The 25,988-nt window shown below is 38.7% G+C and overlaps 1 protein-coding gene across 1 annotated transcript in view; it reads right to left on the bottom strand.

The window, feature by feature from the left end:
• ATP2C2 (ATPase secretory pathway Ca2+ transporting 2) overlaps positions 1-25,988 on the bottom strand; it is a 337,340-nt gene that overhangs the window by 117,246 nt on the left and 194,106 nt on the right. The window contains exon 4 of the mRNA XM_053719160.1: positions 10,845-10,961. Coding sequence (XP_053575135.1) covers positions 10,845-10,961 — 117 coding nt within the window. The remainder of the gene's footprint in view (positions 1-10,844; positions 10,962-25,988) is intronic.

The following is a 25,988-nucleotide window of genomic DNA, read 5'->3' as shown; positions in this document are numbered from 1 at the left end:
ACAACATATAGCTGTGAGAAAAAAAAATGCTGGGAAAAAAAAATTACAATTTTTTTTTAAAGCCAATAAAAAAATATATATTTTTGCCCATATGAGAGGTGAAGCACTGCCTCACCTGCCTCTAGTGACTGCACATCACTGTCATTAACATTTTCCAGTTAGCCAGTCTTGTCAGCATCTTGGTTCTTTTTCAAATTACAACCACAGGCGCCCTCTGAAATTTTGCATGGGCAGCATGTTATTTCATACCAAAAAGGCCAGATAACCGAGAGTAATCTGCTGACATTTAGTAGCCTCCTTTGCAGCATTCAAATTCTCATTTTCATTGTTCTTCATTTACTTGCAATTGATCTCCATATTCATTTCCTAGCACAATTGTTTGGGTATGTTGTTTTTACTTTCGTTTGATGAAAGTCTTGCTGCAGTTTTCCTCATATCATTCAAAAGACACAAAGCAGACTGTCCGCAAAACAACTGTATTATCCGGGAAAGAAAGGGCATGAAACCCAAATTTCTATTTCATGATTCAGACACAGCATACATTCTATTCTCTAATATGCTTAGTACTCTTAGTATCGTTTGTTGGATGTTGCTGTCTGCAGATTGGTGGCTGCACATATATACCTCTTGTCATTAGTTTACCAGTGTGTTTAGCTTGCTCCTACTAGTGCATTGCAGCAACTTCAACAAAGGATACCAAGAGAATGAAACACAATTGATAATAGAAGTAAATTTGAAAGTTGCTTAAAAATGAATGCTCTATCTGAAACATAAAATAACATTTTTGGGTGTCAAGCTTTTTAATTTCTAGTAAATTATATCTTTTGTAACATTTTAGGGAAACAGAGATTTATAACAGTGAAAGACATTATAAAAAAGACCTATTTTTTAAAGTCACACGATGGGTCCTATCTATCAAGCTCCATAAGAAGCTTGTGGGCCCGTGTTTCTGGCGAGTCTTCAGGCTCGCCAGAAACAGCAGTTATGAAGCAGCGGTCACAAAGACCGCTGCTCCATAACCCTGTCCACCTGCTCTGAGCAGGCGGACAGGAATCGCAACAATTCAACCCGATCGAGTACAATCGGGTTGATTGACACCCCCTGCTGGCGGCCCATTGGTCATGAGTCAGCAGGAGGCGGCATGCAACAGCAGCTATTGTGAGCTGCTGGTGCAATGCTGAATACGGAGAGCGTACTGCTCTCCGCATTCAGCGATGTCTTGTGGACCTGATCCGCACTGTCGGGTCAGGTCCGCAAGACATTTCTTAAATATGCCTCATTGTGTTTCTGTGCGTTATGATTTGCTAGTTGTTTGAGATAAATTCTCCTAAACATAAACATGCTGGAATATTTTTAAAAACGGCAAATAAAATGCCACACAAATGAACAGGATAGCTGATCATAAAGAAGTGAGATATTTGTGTAACAGCTAGCTACATAATGCATGGTATAGGTGCTTTTCCCTTATATATTTTACATTAGTGATGGCCCTATATTTCATTTTAAAGATATCATTCAGTGTAACATAATATAGCTATAAACAGGCACACAAATAACCAAAGTGTATGGCCGCCATAATACAGTTTTATAAGTAAAAATACATTTTTTTTTCTTTTATGATTCAGATAGAGCATACCATTTGCAATAACTTTACAATTAGCTTCTATTATCAATTCTTCTTCATTCTCTTGGGATCCTTTATTGAAGGGGCAGCTGAGCACATCAGTAAGCCAATAACCAGTGGTATATATGTGCAGCCACTAATCAGCAGCTAGCTCCTGAGCCTACCTAGGTATGCTTTTCAACAAAGGATACCAAGAGAATGAAAAACATGAGATAACAGAAGTAAATTGGAAAGTTATTTAAAATTGTATGCATTATCTTAATTATGAAATACATTTGTTGGTTTCATGTCCCTTTAAATATTTTGAAGGTACTTTACAAAGTTAGACAAAATTAACACTATGATTCAGGTAAATGGAGAATGACAATTTGTAGTTATTTTAGCCTCTACATAAAGCAAAGAGAGACAGGAAAATCCTAATTTCTTATCCCTTTAAAGGTAAAAAGTAAAAAAAAAAAATTAATAATATAAATTACTTAAAAGCAGTTATATGTATGCAAATAACTGAGTAAAACTTGTCTGAACCTTTGTATCAATCAGCCAAATGCACCACTGTGAGATTAAAGAGCTATTTCACATCACACTTATGAAGGTCAGCTGCGCTCAGTCTATTTTGCTTCTTAGCATTACTAATGTAATACCATAAATAAGCTGAATTAATACTATTATACTGTATGTGAACTATGTAAGTAAAGAACTACAAGAGTGGATTGACTATTTTTACTTTCACAATATCAATTTTAAAATAAAACATATAAGCAACTAAAAGAAATGTGAATTGAGAATTTTTGCAGTTCTTTAGCTAGAAAGATCCTCAAACCCATTTATACAGTTAGACCCAGAAGTATATACCATGGCTCTATTAGGAAAGGACAAAACTATGTTTGAATTAAATAGTTGTTGGATCACCCCCCCCCCCCCCAGCGTTTTGTAAATTTATTAACAACAATAATATTTAGGGAATCACTGATTTATTACAACATATATACTACAAAATTCATAACTTTTAATTACACACAATCAGCTGCTTTTTATGTAATCCATTTTTTAAAGGGACGTCCTACATTGTTTTGTTCAGTTTCTGCTAAATGCTGTTAACATTTTATTTTGTTAACAAGTGATCAACAGTGTAAAACATACTTTTAACCCATCGCAAGAGGAAAAATGTAGGCATACTCATGTCTCATAAAATGTTTACCCAAGAACCATAGTATTGGTAGGTATAACCTCATCCTCAGCCCTGGCATTCTCCTCTGACACGGTACCTACGCAGATGTTCCCGTACTGCTGAGCGACACTGGTGGAAATCTCAGAGTTCTGCTGACTTTCTTCACTATTAATTCATCTTGAACTCTTACTATTCTGCCCTTAATCTATATAAGCAACATTACTTCTCCACTCTTATCTCTACTCTTTCTTCAAACCCAAAACATCTGTTCTCCACATTCAATACTCTTCTCCGCCCACCCCCACCTCCCATCACAACTTTTCTCTCAACCCAAGATTTTGCAAGCTACTTTAACAACAAAATCGGCTCCATCAGAAAAGAAATCAGCTCTCAACATACTACCGGTCTCCCTCCCCCTCAAAAGCTCACAATTATCCAAAACCCACATAGCCATAAATTTAGCTCTTTTGCCCCTGTTACAGAGGATGAAGTTTCTGCCCTTATACTATCCTCTCACCTCACTACCTGTCCCCTCGACCCCATCCCCTCACAACTACTCCCCTCCCTCTCTTCTACCCTTACCCCTATACTCACACACATCTTCAACCTCTCCCTCAGCACTGGTATAGATCCCACATCTCTTAAGCATGCATTAGTCACACCTATCCTCATAAAAACCTTCTCTCGATCCAACCTTCCCATCCAACTACCACCCTATTTCCCTACTACCTCTTGCCTCAAAGCTTCTTGAAAAGCTAGTATATGCACATCTATCCCATTTCCTTACACTAAACTCCCTCCTTGACCCACTGCAATCTGGATTTTGCCCCTTCACTCAACAGAGACCGCAATTGTTAAGGTTACCAATGACCCACTTACAGCAAAATCAAAATACCACTTCTCTCTACTTATCCTCCTTGATCTGTCTGCAGCCTTTGATACTGTCGACCACTCTCTTTTGCTCCATACCCTCCAATCCTTCAGCATCTGTGACACAGCTCTCTCTTGGTTCTCTTACTATCTGTCTAACCGTACCTTTAGTGTAGCCTTCTCTGGGGTATCCTCTGCCCTGTTGCCTCTTTCTGTTGGGGTACCGCAAGGCTCTGTCCTCGGTCCCCTTCTCAATCTACACGTCCTCACTAGGTTCCTTAATAAAGTCCCATGGGTTTCATTATCATTTGTATGCCGACGATACCCAAATCTACCTCTCTGCACCAGAACTACATCCTTCCTTGCTAACCCGTATCAGTATCTGTCTCTCTCATATCTTATCTTGGATGTCCTCTCACTACCTCAAGCTATATCTCTCCAAAACTGAGCTCCTTATTTTCCCCCCTTCTTCCAAAATCTCCACCCCCATGTCTCTATAACTGTTGATAACTCCATTATTACCCCAACCTCACATGCCCGATGTCATGGGGTCACACTGGACTCAGATCTTTCTTTCACTCCTCACATTCAGTCCTTGGATAAAGCCTGCCGCTTCCACCTTAAAAACATCGCTAAAATTAGACATTTCCTTACACAAGACACAACAAAGATTTTAATCCACTGTCTCATCCTTTCCCGCCTCGACTACTGCAACTCTATCCTCTCTGGTCTCCCTAGCTGCCGCCTAGCTCCTTTACAATCCATAATGAATGCCTCTGCCAGGCTCATCTTCCTTACACATTGCTCTTCATCTGCCGCACCTCTCTGCCAATCCCTTCACTGGCTTCCTCTTGCCTCCAGGATTAAACACAAAATTCTCACTCTGACACACAAAGCCCTCAATTGCACTGCTCCCCCCTACATCTCAGACCTTGTCTCCAGATACTCTCCCTCCTGTCGCCTTCGCTTCGCTCATGATCTCCTACTCTCCTCCTCTCTTGTTACCTCCTCACATTCCCGTCTTCAAGATTTCTCCAGATTGGCTCCCATCTTATAGAACTCTCTACCTCGCCCCACAAGAATCTCCCCTAGTTTTAAAAGCTTCAAGTCCTCCCTGAAGACTCTACTGTTCAGGGACGCTTACAACCTACACTAACCTTCCCCTCTCCACTGCTATCCCCTAAAACCCCATAGCATGTAAGCCTATGAGCCCAGCTGTTTGTAGTTCACCTTCATAAGAGCCGACTACAACAGTGCAACTATTGTCAGGACCCTCTCTCCCCATTTGATCCCTGTAATTGTTTTTAGATACCACCTATGTTCATAGCGCTGCGGAACCTGTTGGCGCTCTACAAATACCTGATAATAAATAATAATAATATAAGGCCTTTGAATTCTAGTGCATGTAGGAATAACTTCTAAAAGACTGAGGGGGTGGGTAACCTGCACTTATAGCTCTTCCCTTCTCTTTTTTATTTATGCAAAGCCAAGCAAGCGAGTGGACTGAAACTTAAAGGGACAGTCTAATTCAGAATTGTTATTGTTTAAAAAGATAGATAATCCCTTTATTATCCATTCGTCAGTTTTGCATAACCAACAGTTATATTAATACACTTGTTACCTCTGTAATTACCTTGTATCTTAACCTCTGCAGACTGCCACTTATCTCTGTTCTTTTGAGAGACATGCATTTTTGCCAATTAGTGCTGACTAAATAACTCCATGGGAATAAGCACAATGTTATATATATGGCACACATGAACTAGCACTGTCTAACTGTGGGAAACTGTCAAAATCCATTGAGATAAGAGGCGGCCATCAAGGGCTTTGAAATTATATAAGTCTAGCTAGGTTTAGCTTTCAACAAAGAATACCAAGAGAACAAAGCAAATTTAATGCTAAAAGTAAATTGGAAAGTTGTTTAAAATTGCATGCCCTGTCTGAATCAAGAAAGGTTAATTTTGACTAGATTGTCCCTTTAAAAGCATCTGGCTTTTTTAGAATTGATAAGCCACCAGGATCACATAACAAATGGAAATGGGACCGATGTTACTAATTTCGTGTTAAACTAAAGATTTTATTTCTTTGTCTATTTTAATATTCTGACCATGTACAGGACATAACAAGTTGGTATACTTCATAAATCAGGCACAGTGATCACATACAGTCTGTGGGTTGTTATTTTATGCTAATTGATAGGTATAATAGAGTATCACTGACTGCCTTTATGTGAACTGAACTGCCTAAACAAACTGAAAAGTTGCTTTTAATCGGAAGTGAAGAGTGTCTGAATTTGCTTGTGGCTGTCTGATTGATTTGATTCTCTGAGCAGCATTCAGTCAATGAAGCACTATGAGATCTGTTCACAAGCATAAACCAAAGAACAATTATGAAATTCTAATAATTACACATTCTCATTATTTTAATTTAATTGGATTGTGCAATTGTTCAAATTCTCAGAAAATCAATTATTTCAGCACCTTGCTATTTGGATATAGGTATCAACAAACAAGCTGTACCACTTTAGAACTTCTGACGTTTGGAGTCTCATCCATCATAGACACTCAGTGATGCACATCCTTAGGTGAATCACATCCCAGTTAAGGGGCATTCTTTATGAAGTTCAGGAAATAGGTATTAAATGTAATTTATTTCCACTATGTCTTTAAAGGGAAAGTCTAGTCCAAAATAAACTTCCATGATTCAGATAGGGCATGTAATTTTAAACAACTTTCCAATTTACTTTTATCACCAATTTTGCTTTTTTCTCTTGGTATTCTTAGTTGAAAGCTAAACCTAAGAGGTTCATATGCTAATTTCTTAGACCTTGAAGGCCGCCTCTAAAATGAAAGGATTTTGACAGTTTTTCACCACTAGAGGGTGTTAGGTTATGTAAGTCATAAAGATGGAGTTACCTAGGAGTAAGCACTGATTGGCTAAAATGCAAGTCTGTCAAAATAATAACTGAAATAAGGGGGCAGTCTGCAGAGGCTTAGATACAATGTAATGACAAAGGTTAAAAGTGTATTAATATATCTGTGTTGGTTATGCAAAACTAGGGAATGTGTATTAAAGGGATTATCTATGTTTTAAAACAACAATTCTGGTGTAGACTGTCCCTTTAACATTAATAGTATACACTGGAAAAATAATGCTTTCAAAATAAATGTATTAAAAGCATATTGCAGTAATTTACAGTTAATGAACATATAAATGTCAGAAGTATGCTCACTGCCAATCTCTGTGCTTACATAGGCACCGATTGGTAAGTACATTACATGAGCACAGAGCATAAATACCAATCACTGCCAATGAAGGAACACAAGGCATGTACCTGATGCCTATAAAGTGATAATGAAAAATGCTCTATAATTTGTACAGCTCAGCATACTACTGACTACCTTTTTAAATTTCAGGACAAATAAATAGTAAAAGCCCATTACATTTTTTTCTGTACCACAAATAAATATTTTATGGAGACTCAGACAGAGCACACAGCTATAAATAAGTTTATAACTGACTTCTATTACCAAAATTGCTTCGTTCTCACTTTCTGCCTTGTTGAAGAGACCTAGCTAGGTAGCGTACACTTGTCTAGAGCACTACATGGCAGGAAAAAGTGCTTCCATCTAGTGCTCTTGCAAATACTGCTGCCATCTAGTGCTCTTGCAAATACTGCTGCCATCTAGTGCTCTTGCAAATACTGCTGCCATCTAGTGCTCTTGCAAATACTGCTGCCATCTAGTGCTCTTGCAAATACTGCTGCCATCTAGTGCTCTTACAAATACTGCTGCCATCTAGTGCTCTTGCAAATACTGCTGCCATCTAGTGCTCTTACAAATACTGCTGCCATCTAGTGCTCTTGCAAATACTGCTGCCATCTAGTGCTCTTGCAAATACTGCTGCCATCTAGTGCTCTTGCAAATACTGCTGCCATCTAGTGCTCTTACAAATACTGCTGCCATCTAGTGCTCTTACAAATACTGCTGCCATCTAGTGCTCTTGCAAATACTGCTGCCATCTAGTGTTCTTGCAAATACTGCTGCCATCTAGTGCTCTTGCAAATACTGCTGCCATCTAGTGCTCTTGCAAATACCGCTGCCATCTAGTGCTCTTGCAAATACCGCTGCCATCTAGTGCTCTTGCAAATACCGCTGCCATCTAGTGCTCTTGCAAATACTGCTGCCATCTAGTGCTCTTGCAAATACCGCTGCCATCTAGTGTTCTTGCAAATACCGCTGCCATCTAGTGTTCTTGCAAATACCGCTGCCATCTAGTGCTCTTGCAAATACTGCTGCCATCTAGTGCTCTTGCAAATACTGCTGCCATCTAGTGCTCTTACAAATACTGCTGCCATCTAGTGCTCTTGCAAATACTGCTGCCATCTAGTGCTCCAGACTCATGCACGCCCAGGAGCTTACCATATTTCATGCCATTAAAATAAGATACTTAATGAATGGTGTTCATTTTATACTGAAAATAATGCAGTCAGTACTAACATAGTAACGGGGTTAAGTAGATGGGGGTTTTTTGTACCTTGGTTTGAAGAATCTGAAGAAATAATTGAAAAAGAAAACACCTGATCAGCTCAAAGAAACCTAAAAAAACTCTGTATTACCCTCATTATCTGTGACACGATTCTACCCATTTATCATATAACTGCAATTTAAAGAGGGAGAATCGGATTCCATTACTCAATGGACAGTGGCAGCCAGAATTTAACACTGAAATAATCAGCTTCAGTAAATCAGATTCATCTATAAGTAGTTTGATCCTTGCTTAACTTTTGGTTGTCATAGCTTAAAATGTAGAACCTTTACAGTGTAGCAAGTCTGTGCCAGCTAGGTCACTGATGGTCTAACAAGGTAACACATATAATGCGTCATATTAGGAAATACATAGGGTGAGGGTAATATGAGCTTATCTTTATTTTACTGTCTATTCTCATGATTTGTCAGTTTGTGCACTGCATACAAATTCATATTTTCCCATTTGCAATAACCACCAGCGGTACATTTGTCTGTAATGTTCTTTGGATTTAGCCAAAAGCTTAATGTGCTTCTTCAGTGATACTCACGGACATAGTCATAAGCATTAGCGCTAAGTGTTTTATTGACTGATTCACCAACAGCACTTTACATCTCCCAGTGATTCTTTACAGTTCATATTATTTCACAGCTTCAAGCAGTACCAAGGTTATTGTCATTTACCATTTAAGTGATGGTGATGTATCCTTTGCTACAAAATGCACAGAAGCTCCGTCTGACTGTCAGGAGTTAAAAAGTGAAAATGAAATACGTTTACTGATTTAAAGTGATGGTAAACGTTATGGTATGGGAAAGCTAATTTTGAAACTACCAGTTATTTAGCACTACTTTCATCCAGCAGTTTTATTTAAAGATGCAAAAATCTTTACATTTTAATTTTCATGTATAAACTTGATTATTCCTGGTCCAGCAGCCCTCCGCAAATGCCATTTTTATTTTATTTTTTCCTCAAGGCGACTTTTTTAGCTCTTATTCAAGTTACTTTGCAGACGTACGGCACACACACAAAAAAACATGGGGCCTTGCAGTTTTCCTATGCCGTATAGGAACAAAGCAGATTGTATAACAGGTGAAAAAAATCACCTTGAGAAGAAAAAAAAAGGCATTTGTGGAGGGCAGCCAGACCGGGAATAATCAATTTTTAAACATTATAATTAAAATATAAAGATTTTTGCATCTTTAAAAACAAAATGCCGAATGAAACTATGGTAGTTTCAGAATTAGCTTTTCCATACTGTAAAGTTTCCCATCACTTTAATGAACAATAACCACTGTAAAGTCTTAAAAACATATTTTATTTAAGGGGATATCAAACTTTATATAAAATCTGTTATCATAGATGTCTGCAGAAATATTTTCAGTTGAAGGAGGGGAGCACAAAATGAAATGCCTTAACTGGACAGTCTAGTCAAAATTAAACTTTCATGACTCAGATAGGGCATGCAATTTTAAAAACCTTTCCAATTTATTATGATCAAATTTGCTTTGTTCTCTTGGTATTCTTTGTTGAAAGCTAAACCTAGGTAGGCCCATAAACAGATTTCTTAACTGCTGAAGGCTGCCTCATTTTTTTACAGTTAGACATTGCTAATTCATGTGTGTCATATGCATACCATTATGCTCACTCATGTGTAGTTATTTATAAGTAAGCACTGATTGGCTAAAATGCAAGTCTGTCAAAAGAACTGAGATAAGGGGCAGTCTGCAGAGGCTTTGATACAAGGTAATCACAGAGGTAAAAAGTGTATTGATATAACACTTATGTCATTGGCTCACCCATGTGCACGGCTGTTTCTTCAACAAAGGATATCAAGAGAACAAAACAGATAAGATTATAGAAGTTAATTGGAAAGTTGTTTAAAATTGTATTCCCTATCTAAATCAAGAACACATTTTTTTGTGTTTTATGTCCCTTTAAGAATGTTACAGGAAAAGGACTATCCAGAGGGAAAATTAATCATGCACTCTAGAAGAGTTAACAGATTAGACAGGTCTTTTGCTTTTTGGTACTTGTTGTGTCTCTCCTCTTTAACCTTTTCACGTTGTCTCCGTAGTCACCAGAACTGCTTGTGCAATGATAAATGCCAACATTGTATGCTGTCGGCAGATGCAGTCTGTGCCACTGGACTGGCAACATGTGCAGAATTGGCTTGTAGTACAAATGGGCTGCAAATCATTTTAACCCCTTAACAACAGCCAATGTACCCTGTATCTTGGCTGTCTTTTTTGCCTTTAGGGGTTGAATAGCACAGGTCTCCCCAATAGCCTTTAGGGGTTGAATAGCACAGGTCTCCCCAATAGCTGCGTGTGAGACCGCACTATTTCTGCTAGAGTAAGGCAGTGAATAGTAGTATTTTTTGTTGCCTGATTGAAAACATAAATACGTTTTTTTATTCAGTACAAGAACATTCATTTTAAAAACATGTTGTTTTTTTAAAATACCTTTCTTTATATGTAACAAAGAAAATAACTGAGTTTAATGTTCCTTTACTTTTCTAAACTACAGCTACATTTTCCAGTATCCAAAGACAAAAATATGAGACAAATATAATCACTATAGATATGTTTGCTTCTCTTTAAATACTTTTAAAACAGTCACTTGAATAGTTAAGCTTGTAAACAAGTTCTCTCTCACCTGACCCAGGTATTTTTTCCACACAGGATCTGCGTTATCCACTTGAAATTCGTTCCAGCCATGTTTTACCCTTCGCTGAAGCACAGCACATTCTGAAAGCCCATTGTTTGAATCCACCTAAGAAAACAGTACAATTTCTAAGAACTGGTATGCTCTGTCTGGTTTTTTGTTCTGTCACCTAAAGATCAAATGACAAAGGCATTTATAATCACACATTTTAAGAACACAGAGACTTCTTGTGATGCATTCAAATGATACTCAAGTCAAGCTTAAAGGGACATTAAACTGCTGGGTACAACTACAGTCACATGTTATTAATCCCCATTCCTCATTCAGCAGCAGCTGTCATCCAAGTGTTCTCAATTATCACTTGGTGAAGCTCTGCATCTTCACACTGGGTGCCGCCGTCTTGGAGCTTACATTTGTTATTTAACTTTTAAACTGTGCAAAAAACTGCAAAAAAGTAACACTTTCTCTCTCTTTTATGTGAGCTAAACTGAAGTGCAACATACAGCTGTCAAAAAGTCGATAACATCGCAGGTCTGTAAAGTGCACTATCACCGGATGCTACAATACAAGCTGGATTCTATAATGGGTTAAAATAAGAGAATGGCTTTAAAGAGATGTACAGATAGAGGAGAAAATACAATGGCATGTTGCGTAGTAACCATCCTATTGTAGTTGTACCTGGCAATTTATTTAAAAATTGCACAAAATTTATGAAGGAAACAAATGAACGTGTATTAAAGAGAGAAATTATAGCAAAAGGAGAAATTATAGTGCAGACTTTACAGGGGCTGAACTTTAAGAAAAAGGGTGGAACCTGGATGTCCCAGACAGATGAAAGATGCCTCTCATAAAGCTCAGATGAGATGATTTAAATGATCCCACAGCACTGTGAGATCCCTCACATGATTCTAAAAATTCAAATTTTACTATAATTCTCTAAGGGGCGTTCACTGCATTTCTGGATGTGAAGGAGAGACAAGGCCACTGCAATATAGCACTGCATGACAAGCAAGATGTATTACATTTACACTTTGTACTTTGTATTTTATATTACTTTAGACTTCAGGTTGGGTCTTTTAAAGTTTTATTACATTTAAGCTTTTCCAAATAACATTGCACTTAATATACCATAAGGCTATACTTAAATAGAATTCTCTTCATATGCCATTCTACCTGTATTTCTAGGTTTAGCCCTAAAGAATTCTGCTCTGACAAGGGGTGTATTATGGTGTAGGCCAACTAGGCACCAGGATTTAGGAGGAGGCTGAATCGAGGGAAAGGCAGCTTATTTTAAGTTCCATAGCATAATGCCTTCCCTCTCCCATTCCCACCAAACACTGGGCCAAATTACAAGTGAATCGCTAATGATAGCACGGGACGCAATATCAATGGAGCGCGCTAAAATTAGTGAGCAAATTGATATTACAAGTCCGTGGTAAAACAGATTTACCAGAGAAGGTTTAGTGCAGCCGATATCCCTTTAGCGCACTACACTTTTAATGTAGATTGCAAACCATGCTTAAAACCGCAGAAATGACAAGTTAAAAGTTATGGCTATGGATTTCACTCATATATAAACATTTTTTTTAATTAATAATTTTTATTGAGGTGATTAACAAACAGGTGCAGACAATCATTATATCAATATTATTAAGTTTGCCATAGAATGTAACAATAGTGAGCAAAAATATTTCAAGATACATTGTTCTACACAGAAAAATAGATCAATAATTGTTATGCATCAAAGTGACATACTAGAAAATATGAATATTTTAAAATACATTCACTTAGATTATGAGTTTTGCGCTAAACATGGTGCAAAACTAACGCCAAAACATTGCGTTATTGCACTCTCCATAGCGCTGCCATTAGGAGTTACTGAAAAACCTCCTTGTGCTGTGCGTTAGGGTGCGTTAAGCTCCATACCGCACAAAAGCCAAGGGCTGAGTTTAAGTGCTCGTGCACGTTTTCCGCCATAGACATCAATGGGGAGAGAGTGTTAGAAAAAAAACAACTGAAGTGCGGAATGGCAAATCGCCGTAACAGAACCCTATTGATGTTTATGGGGAAAAGAAAGTTACATTTAAACCTACCTCAGTAGCTCTCATCCTATTGGCTGATTTGGATTTGAAGAATCAAATCAGCCAATAGGAATGCAAGGGGCGCAATTTTGAAACGGCTACTTTGCATTCAACTTCAGTGTACGGCGATGACTGTATAAAGAGGACGCTCTGTGGAGGATGACATTGCTGGTCCATGATAGCTCCGCTCCTCGCCGCCGGGATGAAAATAGAAGATGCCCCCGCGATGGATGAAGTTGTCTCGCTGCGGAATCTGTTGGTGCTCTACAAATAACCGATAATAATAATGTCTCTGCCTAGATGAAGACTTCTCGCTGCCTGGATGAAGACTTCACGCCACCTAGATGAAGATGAATGTCCGGACTTCAGGAACTGTGAGTAGATATTCTGGGGTTAGTATTTTTGGGGGTGTTTTTTTTTTAGATTAGGGCTTTGGGCAAAGTGTAAAAGAGCTGAATGCCCTTTTAAGGGCAATGCCCATACAAATGCCCCTTTAGGGGCAATGGGTAGCTTAGGTTTTTTTAGAGTTAGTTTTTTTTTATTTTGGTCGGTTGGTTGGGTGGTGGGTTTTACTGTTGGGGGAGCTTTGTATTGTTTGCCAGGCAAAAGAGCTGTTTAATTTAGGGCAATTTCCTACAAAAGGCCCTTTTAAGGGCTATTGGTAGTTAATTATAGTTAGGGTGTGTTTTTATTTTGGGTGGGCATTTTTATTAAGTTTGCCATAGAATGTAACAATAGTGAGCAAAAATATTTCAAGATACATTGTTCTACACAGAAAAATAGATCAATAATTGTTATGCATCAAAGTGACATACTAGAAAATATGAAAATTTTAAAATACATTCACTTAGATTATGAGGGCTATTAGATTAGGTGTAATTATTTTTATTTTTAATAATTTTATTATTTTTTGTAACCTTAGAGTTTATTGTTCATAATTTAGTGTTTATTGTTTTTTGCAAATTTAGATTTTTTAAATTTTTTCGTAGGTTTTTTTAAATTTGTATTTTAGATTTTTTAATTGGTAATTTTTTAAAAATGTATTAGAATAGTTATGTTAGGTTAATTTATAGTTTAAACTTAGTTTTCACAGGTAAGTTTTTATTTATTTTAAGATAGTTAAATTGTAATTTTAATTTAAAGTTAGGGCGGTGTTAGGTTTAGGAGTTAATAGTTTAATTTAGTGTTTTGTGATGTGGGGGGGCGGCGGTTTAGGGGTTAATAGGTTATTTAGGTGTTGGCAATGTAGGGGAGTGGTGGAATAGGGGTTAATAAATAATAAAAGGCCCTGTAGTTTATTGTAGGCTAGGGGGTGTTTTTATTTTGGGGTGTCATTTTTATTTTTATAGGGCTATTAGATTAGGTCTAATTGTTTTTATTTTTGACAATTTCGTTTATTATTTTTTGTAATCTTAGTGTTTTTTATTTTTCATAATTTTAGTGTTTATTATTTTTTGTAATCTTAGATTTTTTAAATTTAGGATTTCAATTTTTTCGTAGTGTTAGGCTTTTTTTAATTTGTAATTTAAGTTTTTAATTGGTATTTTTTTTAATTTAATTAGAATAGTAATGTTAGGTTAATTTATAGTTTAATGTTAGGTTTATATTTATTTCACAGGTAAGTTTTTATTTATTTAAATACAGTTATATTGTCATTTTAATTTAAAGTTAGGGGGTGTTAGGTTTAGGGGTTATTAGTTTAATTTAGTGTTTTGCGATGTGGGGGGCCAGCGTTTTAGGGGTTAATAGGTTTAGTTTAGTAGTTACAATGTGGGGGGCTGGCCATTTAGGGGCTAATAGGTTTATTTAGTGGCAGCGATGTGGGGGGGCCGGAAGTTTAGGGGTTAATAGGTTTATTTAGTGGCAGTGATGTCAAGGAGCGGCGGTTTAGGGGTTAATATATTTAAATAGTGTTGGCGATGTGGGTGGGAGGCAAATTAGGGGTTAATAACTTTATTTAATAGTCACAATGTGGGTGGGCGGCAGATTAGGGGTTAATAAGTTTAATATAGTGTTTTCGATGCAGGAGGGTGGGGGTTTAGGGGTTAATACGTAGTTTATGGGTGTTAGTGTACTTTGTAACATTTTAGTTATGAGTTTTATGAAACATTTTTGTTACACAAAATCCATAACTACTGCTCTCAGATGGCGATATGGATAGTGTCGGTATAGACTATAACGCAAACGTTTTACCCTGAACGCACAACCTGTAATATGGGTGCTATGAAAATCCTTTTTTTAAGTGCTATACCGCCGCGACTCGTAATATGCATTCCAGGCCATTCCAGCATAATGGCCAATTTTTCAGCGTTAAAAGCCGTAACGCAAAACTCGTAATCTAGCCGAATGTTAGATATTTTCTATGCAGCAAAAAATACAAATGTCTCAAAATACATCAGTCCACACAAAAAGTAAATTTATGCTTACCTGATAAAATAATTTCTTCTACGATATGACGAGTCCACGGATTTCAACCTTACTTGTGGGATATTAACCTCCTGCTAACAGGAAGTGGCAAAGAGCACCACAGCAGAGATGTATATATAGCCCCTCCCTTCCCTCCACCTCCAGTCATTTGACTGAAGTTAGGAAGAGAAAGGAAAAGCCAAAGGTGCAGAGGTGACTGAAGTTTATAAAAAATATAATCTAAATCTGTCTTAAAAATGACAGGGTGGGCCGTGGACTCATCATATCGTAGAAGAAATTAATTTATCATGTAAGCATAAATTTACTTTTCTTTTACAAGATATGATGAGTCCACGGATTTCATCCTTACTTGTGGGATACAATACCAAAGCTACAGGACACGGATGAAAGGGAGGAACAAGACAGGAACCTAAACGGAAGGCACCACTGCTTGAAGAACCTTTCTCCCAAAACCATCCTCAGAAGAAGCAAAAGTATCAAATTTGGAAAATTTGGAAAAAGTGTGAAGAGACGACCAAGTTGCCCCTTGCAAATCTGTTCAACAGAAGCATTGTTTTTAAATGCCCATGAGGAAGCCACAGCCCTAGTAGAATGAGCCGTAATTCTTTCAGGAGGCTGTTGTCCAGCAGTCTCATACGCCAGACGGATGATACTCTTCAGCCAAAAAGAAAGAGGTAGCCGTAGCTTGCTGACCCCTACGCTTTTCAGAATAAACAATGAATAATGAAGATGATTGACGGAAATACTTAGTCGCCTGCAAATAAAACTTCAGGGCACGGACCACGTCCAAGTTCTGCAACAGACGCTCCTTCTTAGAAGAAGGGTTAGGACATAATGAAGGGACAACGATTTCCTGATTAATATTCTTATTAGAAACAACCTTAGGAAGGAAACCAGGTTTGGTACGTAAAACCACCTTATCAGAATGGAAGATAAGATAAGGCGAATCACATTGTAACGCTGAAAGCTCAGAAACTCTACGAGCATTAGAAATAGCAACCAAAAACAAAACTTTCCAAGATAATAACTTAATATCTATGGAATGCGTGGGTTCAAATGGAACCCCTTGAAGAACACTAAGGACTAAATTCAAACTCCAGGGTGGAGCAATTGGTCTACACACAGGCTTAATTCTGGTTAGAGCCTGACAAAAATACTGAACGTCTGGAACATCTGCCAAACGTTTATGTAGCAAAATTGATAAAGCAGAAATTTGTCCCTTTAAGGAACTTGCTGATAACCCTTCTCCAATCCTTCTTGGAGAAAAGACAGAATCCTGGGAATCCTAACTTTACTCCATGAGAAGCCCTTGGATTGACACCAAAAAAGATATTTACGCCATATCTTATGATAAATCTTTCTAGTGACAGGCTTACGTGCCTGAATCAAAGTATCTATAACCGAATCAGAGAATCCCCGCTTAGATAAAATCAAGCGTTCAATCTCCAAGCAGTCAGCTGCAGAGAAATTAGATTTGGATGTTGGAAAGGACCTTGAATGAGAAGGTCCTGTCTCACTAGAAGTTTCCACGGAGGCAGAGAGGACATGTCAACTAGATCTGCATACCAAATCCTGCGTGGCCACGCAGGCGCAATTAGAATTACTGAAGCCCTCTCCTGTTTGATCCGAGCAATCACCCGGGGAAGGATAGGAAACGGTGGAAACACATAAGCCAGGTTGAACGACCAAGGCACTGCCAAGGCATCTATCAGTTCGGCCTGAGGATCCCTCGACCTGGATCCGTATATTGGGAGCTTGGCATTCTGTCGAGACGCCATTAGATCCAAATCTGGTCTGCCCCATCTGAGAATCAGTGAGGCAAATACCTCCGGATGGAGTTCCCACTCCCCCGGATGAAAAGCCTGTCGGCTTAGAAAATCCGCTTCCCAGTTGTCCACTCCTGGGATGTAGATTGCTGACAGATAACAAGAGTGGGCCTCCGCCCACCGAATTATCTTGGATACTTCTGTCATCGCTAAGGAACTCCTCGTTCCTTCCTGATGATTGATGTAAGCCACAGTCGTAATGTTGTCCGACTGCAATCTGATGAATTTGTCCGAAGCCAGTTGAGGCCACGCATGAAGCGCATTGAATATTCCAGTTCCAGAATATTGATTGGAAGTAGAGACTCCACCTGAGTCCATACACTCTGAGCCTTCAGAGAATTCCAGACTGCACCCCAGCCTAGTAGACTGGTGTCCGTCGTCACTATCACCCACGAGAGTCTGTGGAAACACGTCCCTTGGGACAGATGATCCGGCGACAACCAGAGAGTCTCTGGTCTCCTGGTCCAGATTTATCTGAGGAGATAAATTTGCATAATCCCCATTCCACTGTCCGAGCATGCACAGTTGCAGTGATCTGAGATGAAATCAAGCAAACGGAATGATGTCAATTGCCGCCACCATCAATCCAATTGCCTCCATGCACTGAGCCACTGATCGCTGAGGATTGGACTGAAGAGCTCGGCATGTATTTAGAATCTTTGACTTTCTGACCTTCGTCAGAAAAATCTTCATGCCTATAGAATCTATTAGAGTTCCCAGGAAGTGAACCCTTGTCTGTGGAATTAGTGAACTCTTTTCTAGATTCACCTCCCATCCGTGAGATCTCAGAAATGCTAACACTGTGTCCGTATGAGACTTTGTTAGATGATAAGTCGACGCCTGAATCAGAATATCGTCCAGATAAGGCGCCACTGCTATTCCCCGCGATCTTAGAACCGCCAGAAAGGACCCTAGAACCTTCGTGAAGATTCTGAGTGCTGTGGCTAACCCGAAGGGAAGAGCCACAAACTGAAAATGCTTGTCCAGGAAGGAAAACCTTAGGTACTGATGATGATCCTTGTGGATAGGAATATGCAGGTATGCATCCTTCAAGTCCACGGTAGTCATATATTGTCCCTCCTGAATCATTGGTAAAATTGAGCAAATGATCTCCATCTTGAAGGATGAAACACTGAGAAACTTGTTTAGACTCTTGAGATCTAAAGTGGGTCTGAACGTACCCTCTATTTTGGGAACCACGAAAAGATTCAAGTAAAACCCCGTCCATGCTCTAGTCTTGGGACAGGACAAATTACTCCCATAGTGGAGAGGTCTTTTACACAACGTAAGAACGCCTCTCTTTTTATCGGGTCTACAGACAATCGTGAAAGAAGAAACCTCCCTCTTGGGAGAAAACTTTTGAATTCCAGTTGATACCCGTGGGTCACAATTTCTAGTGCCCAGGGGTCCTGAACATCTCTTTCCCAAGCCTGGGCAAAGAAAGAAAGTCTGCCCCCTACTAGATCCGGGTCCCGGATCGGGGGTCGCCCCTTCATGCTGATTTGGTAGTAGCAACGGGCTTCTTGTTTTGTTAACCCTTGTTCCAAGCTTGGTTGGGTCTCCAGACGGAATTGGCCTGAGCAAAATTCCCTTCCTGTTCTGTGGAGGAAGAGGAAGAAGAGGGTACTCCTTTAAAATTCCGAAAGGAACGAACATTATTCTGTTTACCCCTCACTTTAACAGCCTTATCCTGAGGTAGAAGATGACCCTTACCTCCAGTGATATCAGAAATGATTTCCTTCAAGTCAGGCCCGAATGGGATCTTACCCTTGAAAGGAATAGCCAAAAGCTTTGATTTAGATGATACATCAGCAGACCAAGACTTTAACCATAGCACTCTACGCACCAAAATGGCAAATCCTGCATTCTTACCCGCCAATTTAGCAATTTGAAAGGCGGCATCTGTGATAAAAGAATTGGCCAGCTTGAGAGCCTTAATTCTATCTAAAATATCTTCTAAAGGAGTCTCAGTCTTAAGAGACTCTTCTAGGGCCTCAAACCAAAAGGCCGCCGCAGTTGTAACTGGTACAATGCATGCCATAGGTTGCAAGAGGAAACCCTGATAAATAAACATTTTCTTCAAGAGACCCTCCAATTTCTTATCCATAGGGTCTTTGAAAGTGCAGCTGTCCTTAATAGGAATAGTTGTACGCATAGCCAGGGTAGATATAGCTTCTTCCACCTTAGGGACTGATTGCCAGAAGTCCCGAACAGTGTCAGATATAGGATACATTTTTTTAAAATTAGGAGAGGGAGCGAATGGGATACCCGGTATGTCCCATTCCCTCTTAATAATGTCCACAATTCTCTTAGGAACTGGAAAAACGTCATTGGGGAGAAACTGGCGGTACACCCTGATTCCCTTCAGCCTGAGAATCATCTTTACACACATTTTCTTTACCTAAAATTTGTGCTTTGCATTGTAAGGCCCTCTCAGTACACGAGGTACAAAGAGTTAGAGGGGGTTCCACAGTGGCATCTAAACACATAGAACAAGGAGTTTCCTCCTCACTGTCCGACATGTTAAACAGACTAGCAGTACTGATAATAGTCACACCTTGCTAAATATTGAGCTTTGATTATACTAAAAAACGAAAAAAATTAACACCAAAAAAATTGTACTGCGCCTTTAAATTTTAAAAGAGCAACTATTTTACTGAAACCTGCAAAAACGCTTTTTAGCCAGAAAAAACTGTTTAAATGTGTCTCAAAATGCTCCTTAATATTGCATCCACTTGCAAGATAAGGCCAAAACACAGTATAACACTCAGAATATAAATTTTATTATTTAAACAATTTATTTAAACAATTTGTTGGCCCCTGCACCACACCACAGCTCTGCTGTGGCGCCTACCTGCCCCCGAAATGAACTCAGATGTCCGGTATATAGATAGGACTTTATCGAGTGCAGCAAACTTAAGCCTCCAGCCTCTGTCCAGCTATGCAATGGCAATGAAGACTGCGCGACGGTCCCGCCCACTGTGGGCTTACTGAAACTGTGACTAGAACCCACATGGGTCCAAACAAACATGCCTGCCATAAAAATGAAAGTAAAAAACATGCAATCCTAATGCAGACCAAACCCTTGCATTCATTCATAAACCGCTTCTCCCAGCGTCAAGCCCATACATAAGCCCTTCTATATAACTTCAGGCCATGAATAAATTAATAATAAATTAACAAATTAATAAAGGGATTTCAGATACACAAATATTTTTGTTAGTGCATACTCCTTACCCTTCCCCCTATTAGGGGACAATGTCAGCCTGTTCTGGTATACCAAGTCTCCCCAGAAAACAAAAGACTGCACATACCTCAAAGTTGCTTGTAGCAAAACACCGGTCTCCACACTGAAGATTTTCTCACACATACCTTCAGCTACGTTGTGGGAACCATTATGGATCTTAGATAATGTTTTGCTAAGATCATAAACATCAGGGCAGAAAAAAACTATGTCTCCACTTCCCCCTGAGGAAAATAGCACTCTCTGGCACTATTTTAAAATAAAAAAACTTCTTGATTGAAGAATCTAAACTAACACCTCACTTTACCTCTTCCTATTACTAACACAGGCAAAGAGAATGACTGGGGGTGGAGGAAAGGGAGGGGCTATATATACAGCTCTGCTGTGGTGCTCTTTGCCACTTCCTGTTAGAAGGAGGTTAATATCCCACAAGTAAGGATGAAATCCGTGGACTCGTCATATCTTGTAGAAGAAAAATAAATGTTTGTAATTAGAGGCCACTCATGGGCGGATCTGCATTGATATGCCTCTAAATGATGAAGGAATTAATATATGTTTCTCACTAGCGCCACTCTAGGACCCTGAAAACTAAACAACCTATATATATATATATATATATATATATATATATTTTTTATATATATATATACATATATATTTTTATATATATATATATATATATACATATATATATATATATATATATATATATATATGTATATATATATATATAGGTAAAATTATTTGCAAACAAATATTTAGGAGGAAACACTACTTTAACACAGACCCCTATATAGGCAAACATAGTCAGACATTTAGACTAGATATAATTATGATAAATAATTGTCTTATATATAAAAAGAAAACCCACACTTGATCTATAGGTTTTAAAAGCTCCCAGCTGATGTATATATTCACCAGTAAAACAAGACTGATGGGCTGCGTGGCCAGATTGATGTTCTGGTTCAGAATGCAATTTTACAAGGTCCGAGACTACGAATTGAGGCACTATACCCTGTCCCATCTCAAAATAGCCTACAGAAGTGTGAGTTAAAGACTCTTGGCATATATACAGAAGTGAATAGACTGCTCTTTTACGGTAAAAGTTTCCATGACAGAAGTGCCGGTGCCTGCTTTTATAATAGTGCTGGTATCTTGCTCTATATAGCTTTACTGTGGAGGGTAAATGCATACACCTGAGGGGGTGATAGGGGCACAGACCCACATCACATCGCCGCCTGCCTGGCACTCACTGCCTCTCATTCTCTGTAACACACAGTGCACAGCATGGATGAGAGGCAGTGAGTGCCGGGTACAAACAGCTAGAGAGCTGAAATTGCGGCCGTGGAGATGAATGAGGGAGATAGTGAAGTGAGGGGGTGCCATATGAGTGTCTCACTGAACTGAATGAAGGGAGACACAGAAGCGCGCAGGGACGAAATGAAAGGAAAGGATCCTATACTAGTGGGAGCTTTTGGGAGACGTCAGAGAAGGAGGGTTCAGACGGCCATTTCAAAACGGCCAGATGAGATCTAGTAAGTGTATTTTCTGCCAAAGTATATTTAGATGAAAATTGGGCTACAGTTTACTGTAAAGATTGTTAATTAACTAATCTAAATAAGTTACAGTAATTTTTGGGTTGACTGTCCCTTTAATCAAATCCATGGAGATCCAATAGAGAAGTCAGTAGGCAAGAAAGATTCAGGAACCAGTAGAATCACCAAACAACAAGGAAACAGACTTCAGGACTGAGGCACGAACAGGGTGGATCAACAAAATATCAGGACAGGGAGTGGCTTGTGAGGCAGCCTTTTCTAGCTGTGATGATTGTGAAACTAACTGCAGCTGGCAAGCAGGTGGAGCCAGAGAGATAGCCAGTGCAGGCAGGAATCTCCAGGAACAACAGCACATGCCAGAGCCCTTTGGTAGTACAGAGACAAGGAAACAGGCTGTGAACCAGGAACTCTATGTTCAATCCTGGAAACGGCCATAACAATTGTAGCACGTCTCATAGAAACCTATGGAGGAATGGAGTTGGCGCGGTCTCCATATCTGACCTGCAGATGTTACCACATTTGAGTATTTTGCTCACACTCTAAATCTTTACTTTTAACTTGTAATACCAGCACTAACATAGGAGCGCTAATGATTTACATTAAGTGCATTTAGCGCTCAAGAGTGATAAAAATATATCGCTCTACTACAGGGAGTGCAGAATTATTAGGCAAGTTGTATTTTTGAGGATTAATTTTATTATTGAACAACAACCATGTTCTCAATGAACCCAAAAAACTCATTAATATCAAAGCTGAATAGTTTTGGAAGTAGTTTTTAGTTTGTTTTTAGTTATAGCTATTTTAGGGGGATATCTGTGTGTGCAGGTGACTATTACTGTGCATAATTATTAGGCAACTTAACAAAAAACAAATATATACCCTTTTCAATTATTTATTTTTACCAGTGAAACCAATATAACATCTCAACATTCACAAATAAACATTTCTGACATTCAAAAACAAAACAAAAACAAATCAGTGACCAATATAGCCACCTTTCTTTGCAAGGACACTCAAAAGCCTGCCATCCATGGATTCTCTCAGTGTTTTGATCTGTTCACCATCAACATTGAGTGCAGCAGCAACCACAGCCTCCCAGACACTGTTCAGAGAGGTGTACTGTTTTCCCTCCTTGTAAATCTCACATTTGCTGATGGACCACAGGTTCTCAATGGGGTTCAGATCAGATGAACAAGGAGGCCATGTCATTAGATTTTCTTCTTTTATACCCTTTCTTGCCAGCCACGCTGTGGAGTACTTGGACGCGTGTGATGGAGCATTGTCCTGCATGAAAATCATGTTTTTCTTGAAGGATGCAGACTTCTTCCTGTACCACTGCTTGAAGAAGGTGTCTTCCAGAAACTGGCAGTAGGACTGGGAGTTGAGCTTGACTCCATCCTCAACCCAAAAAGGCCTCACAAGCTCATCTTTGATGATACCAGCCCAAACCAGAACTCCACCTCCACCTTGCTTGCGTCTGAGTCGGACTGGAGCTCTCTGCCCTTTACCAATCCAGCCACGGGCCCATCCATCTGGCCCATCAAGACTCACTCTCATTTCATCAGTCCATAAAACCTTAGAAAAATCAGTCTTGAGATATTTCTTGGCCCAGTCTTGACGTTTCAGCTTGTGTGTCTTGTTCAGTGGTGGTTGTCTTTCAGCCTTTCTTACCTTGGCCATGTCTCTGAGTATTACACACCTTGTGCTTTTGGGCACTCCAGTGATGTTGCAGCTCTGAAATATGGCCAAACTGGTGGCAATTGGCATCTTGGCAGCTGCACGCTTGACTTTTCTCAGTTCATGGGCAGTTATTTTTGCGCCTTGGTTTTTCCACACGCTTCTTGCGACCCTGTTGACAATTTTGAATGAAACGCTTGATTGTTCGATGATCACGCTTCAAAAGCTTTGCAATTTTAAGAGTGCTGCATCCCTCTGCAAGATATCTCACTATTTTTGACTTTTCTGAGCCTGTCAAGTCCTTCTTTTGACCCATTTTGCCAAAGGAAAGGAAGTTGCCTAATAATTATGCACACCTGATATAGGGTGTTGATGTCATTAGACCACACCCCTTCTCATTACAGAGATGCACATCACCTAATATGCTTAATTGGTAGTAGGCTTTCGAGCCTATACAGCTTGGAGTAAGACAACATGCATAAAGAGGATGATGTGGTCAAAATACTCATTTGCCTAATAATTCTGCACTCCCTGTAGTATCTAGCCCATTATAATTATTAGGTAATAATTATTACCACTTTGTACCCTAGTTGTCCATGAACCATCTATGTGGAGTGTCTCTCATTTCCAGTTGAAAGAAATATATGAGGCAAATAAGCTATAATAGCAGGTAAAAGCACAACAATGTAATACCTGCTGGCTCTCACTGTACATTCAATAATGCTCTAAACAGGCCATATTATACAGATAGAACTTTATGACAAAATCAATAGATATTGTTCAACGGTTCAGTAATCAATCCTATGTAAATACCACAATGAACTTGAGAGACATTATATTATTATGGAAATCCTTCTGTTCTCTTCTTGAGACCATAACAGTGTTGAACTGTGACTTTAAAGATTTAGGGCCAGATTACAAGTGAGCTCTAAATATCGCTTTTAAGAAATCGATATTTGTGCTCCACTGAGTAATACCAGTGCACGCTAATGTGCGCTGGTACAACAAGTTGACAGCAATAGCGTTCACATTGCTAAGAAGCATTGCGCTCATGAGTGAGCACTTCCAGGAACCCAGAGCAGCGAAGGAGGTAAGTAGTGCAGCGATGGCAGCAAAGTGTAAATATATATGTTTATGACTATATATATTTATGTGTTAATATATATATATATATATATATATATATATATATATATACACACACACATATTAACACATAAATATATATGTATATAAGCATATACATATATATTTACTGGGAACACAGAGTTCCCATAGACTGCAATGTAAAAGCACTTTTCAGTGCAGTTTTTTTTTTTTAACACCCTACAGCCGCCTTCTCAAGCCCCTAAAAACTGCTAAGTTTAGTTTGCTTTCTTTTTTTTAAATGCTACATTTTTTGTTTTTTAATAAAAAGGAAACTAGCACTTCAGTTTGGGGGCATTTGTGGCACATTTATAAAATAAACCAGAGATAAATCTGATCTCTGGTTAATTTTATAAGCACTAATTGCTACCGTGAGCTTGCAGTAGCAATAACCAGCCACTTATAATGTGCTGTTTGCCTGTTAGTGGGAACGCAATAAATTAGCGCTTCACTTGTAATCTAGCTCTTAGTAAACTACGGGTGTAGCAGTACAAAAAAATACATATTGTTTTAAAGTTAAAGATCAACATAAAGTCTTGCGTAGAAAATAATTTCATACCATGAGTCATAATAAGCTTATCTGTGTATATAAATAGTTTGTTCTATGTTCATAAGTTACAGTTCAAACAGTAGTTCCTTTCATAACCATACCTGGACACTTGGTGGATTTCACATGAAGTCTTCTCGTTTAAGTTTCCATATAGAGAAATATTGTATGAGCTGATCTGTTATATACATAGGTAGCAATGATAATGTGTAAACAGTATTAAGAAAACAAAAATAAAATGTCTGCTTAAAAGGACATACTGTAGAAGTCAAAATTAAACTTTTATGATTAAAATAGAGTGTAATTTCCAAAATATCCAAATTTACTTATGTACACTTACTTTCCATTAAAGCATACTGAGGTAGGTTCAGGAGTGTGCAAACAGCATTACATGACACAGCTGTCATGTGAAGCTCAAGTAACGTGCATGTTTCTGAGCCTACCTCCATATGCTCTCATAAAAAGAGCTAAATTTCAATAAACAAAAGTTATAAATATGTAAATTTGCCAATAGACGTAAACTGGCGAGTTTTTTTCACAAAACTTTAACCTCTTGCGTCAAATGGTCATACGCTCTATGTAACACAATACTTTGTACAGCATACTGTGCTGACAAAGTACCTATGTTAAA

This window comes from Bombina bombina, chromosome 1, assembly GCF_027579735.1.
Source record: "Bombina bombina isolate aBomBom1 chromosome 1, aBomBom1.pri, whole genome shotgun sequence".
Lineage (NCBI taxonomy): Eukaryota > Metazoa > Chordata > Amphibia > Anura > Bombinatoridae > Bombina > Bombina bombina.
Note: the sequence above shows the minus strand (reverse complement) of the source record. Positions and strands in the feature narration are given on the sequence as shown.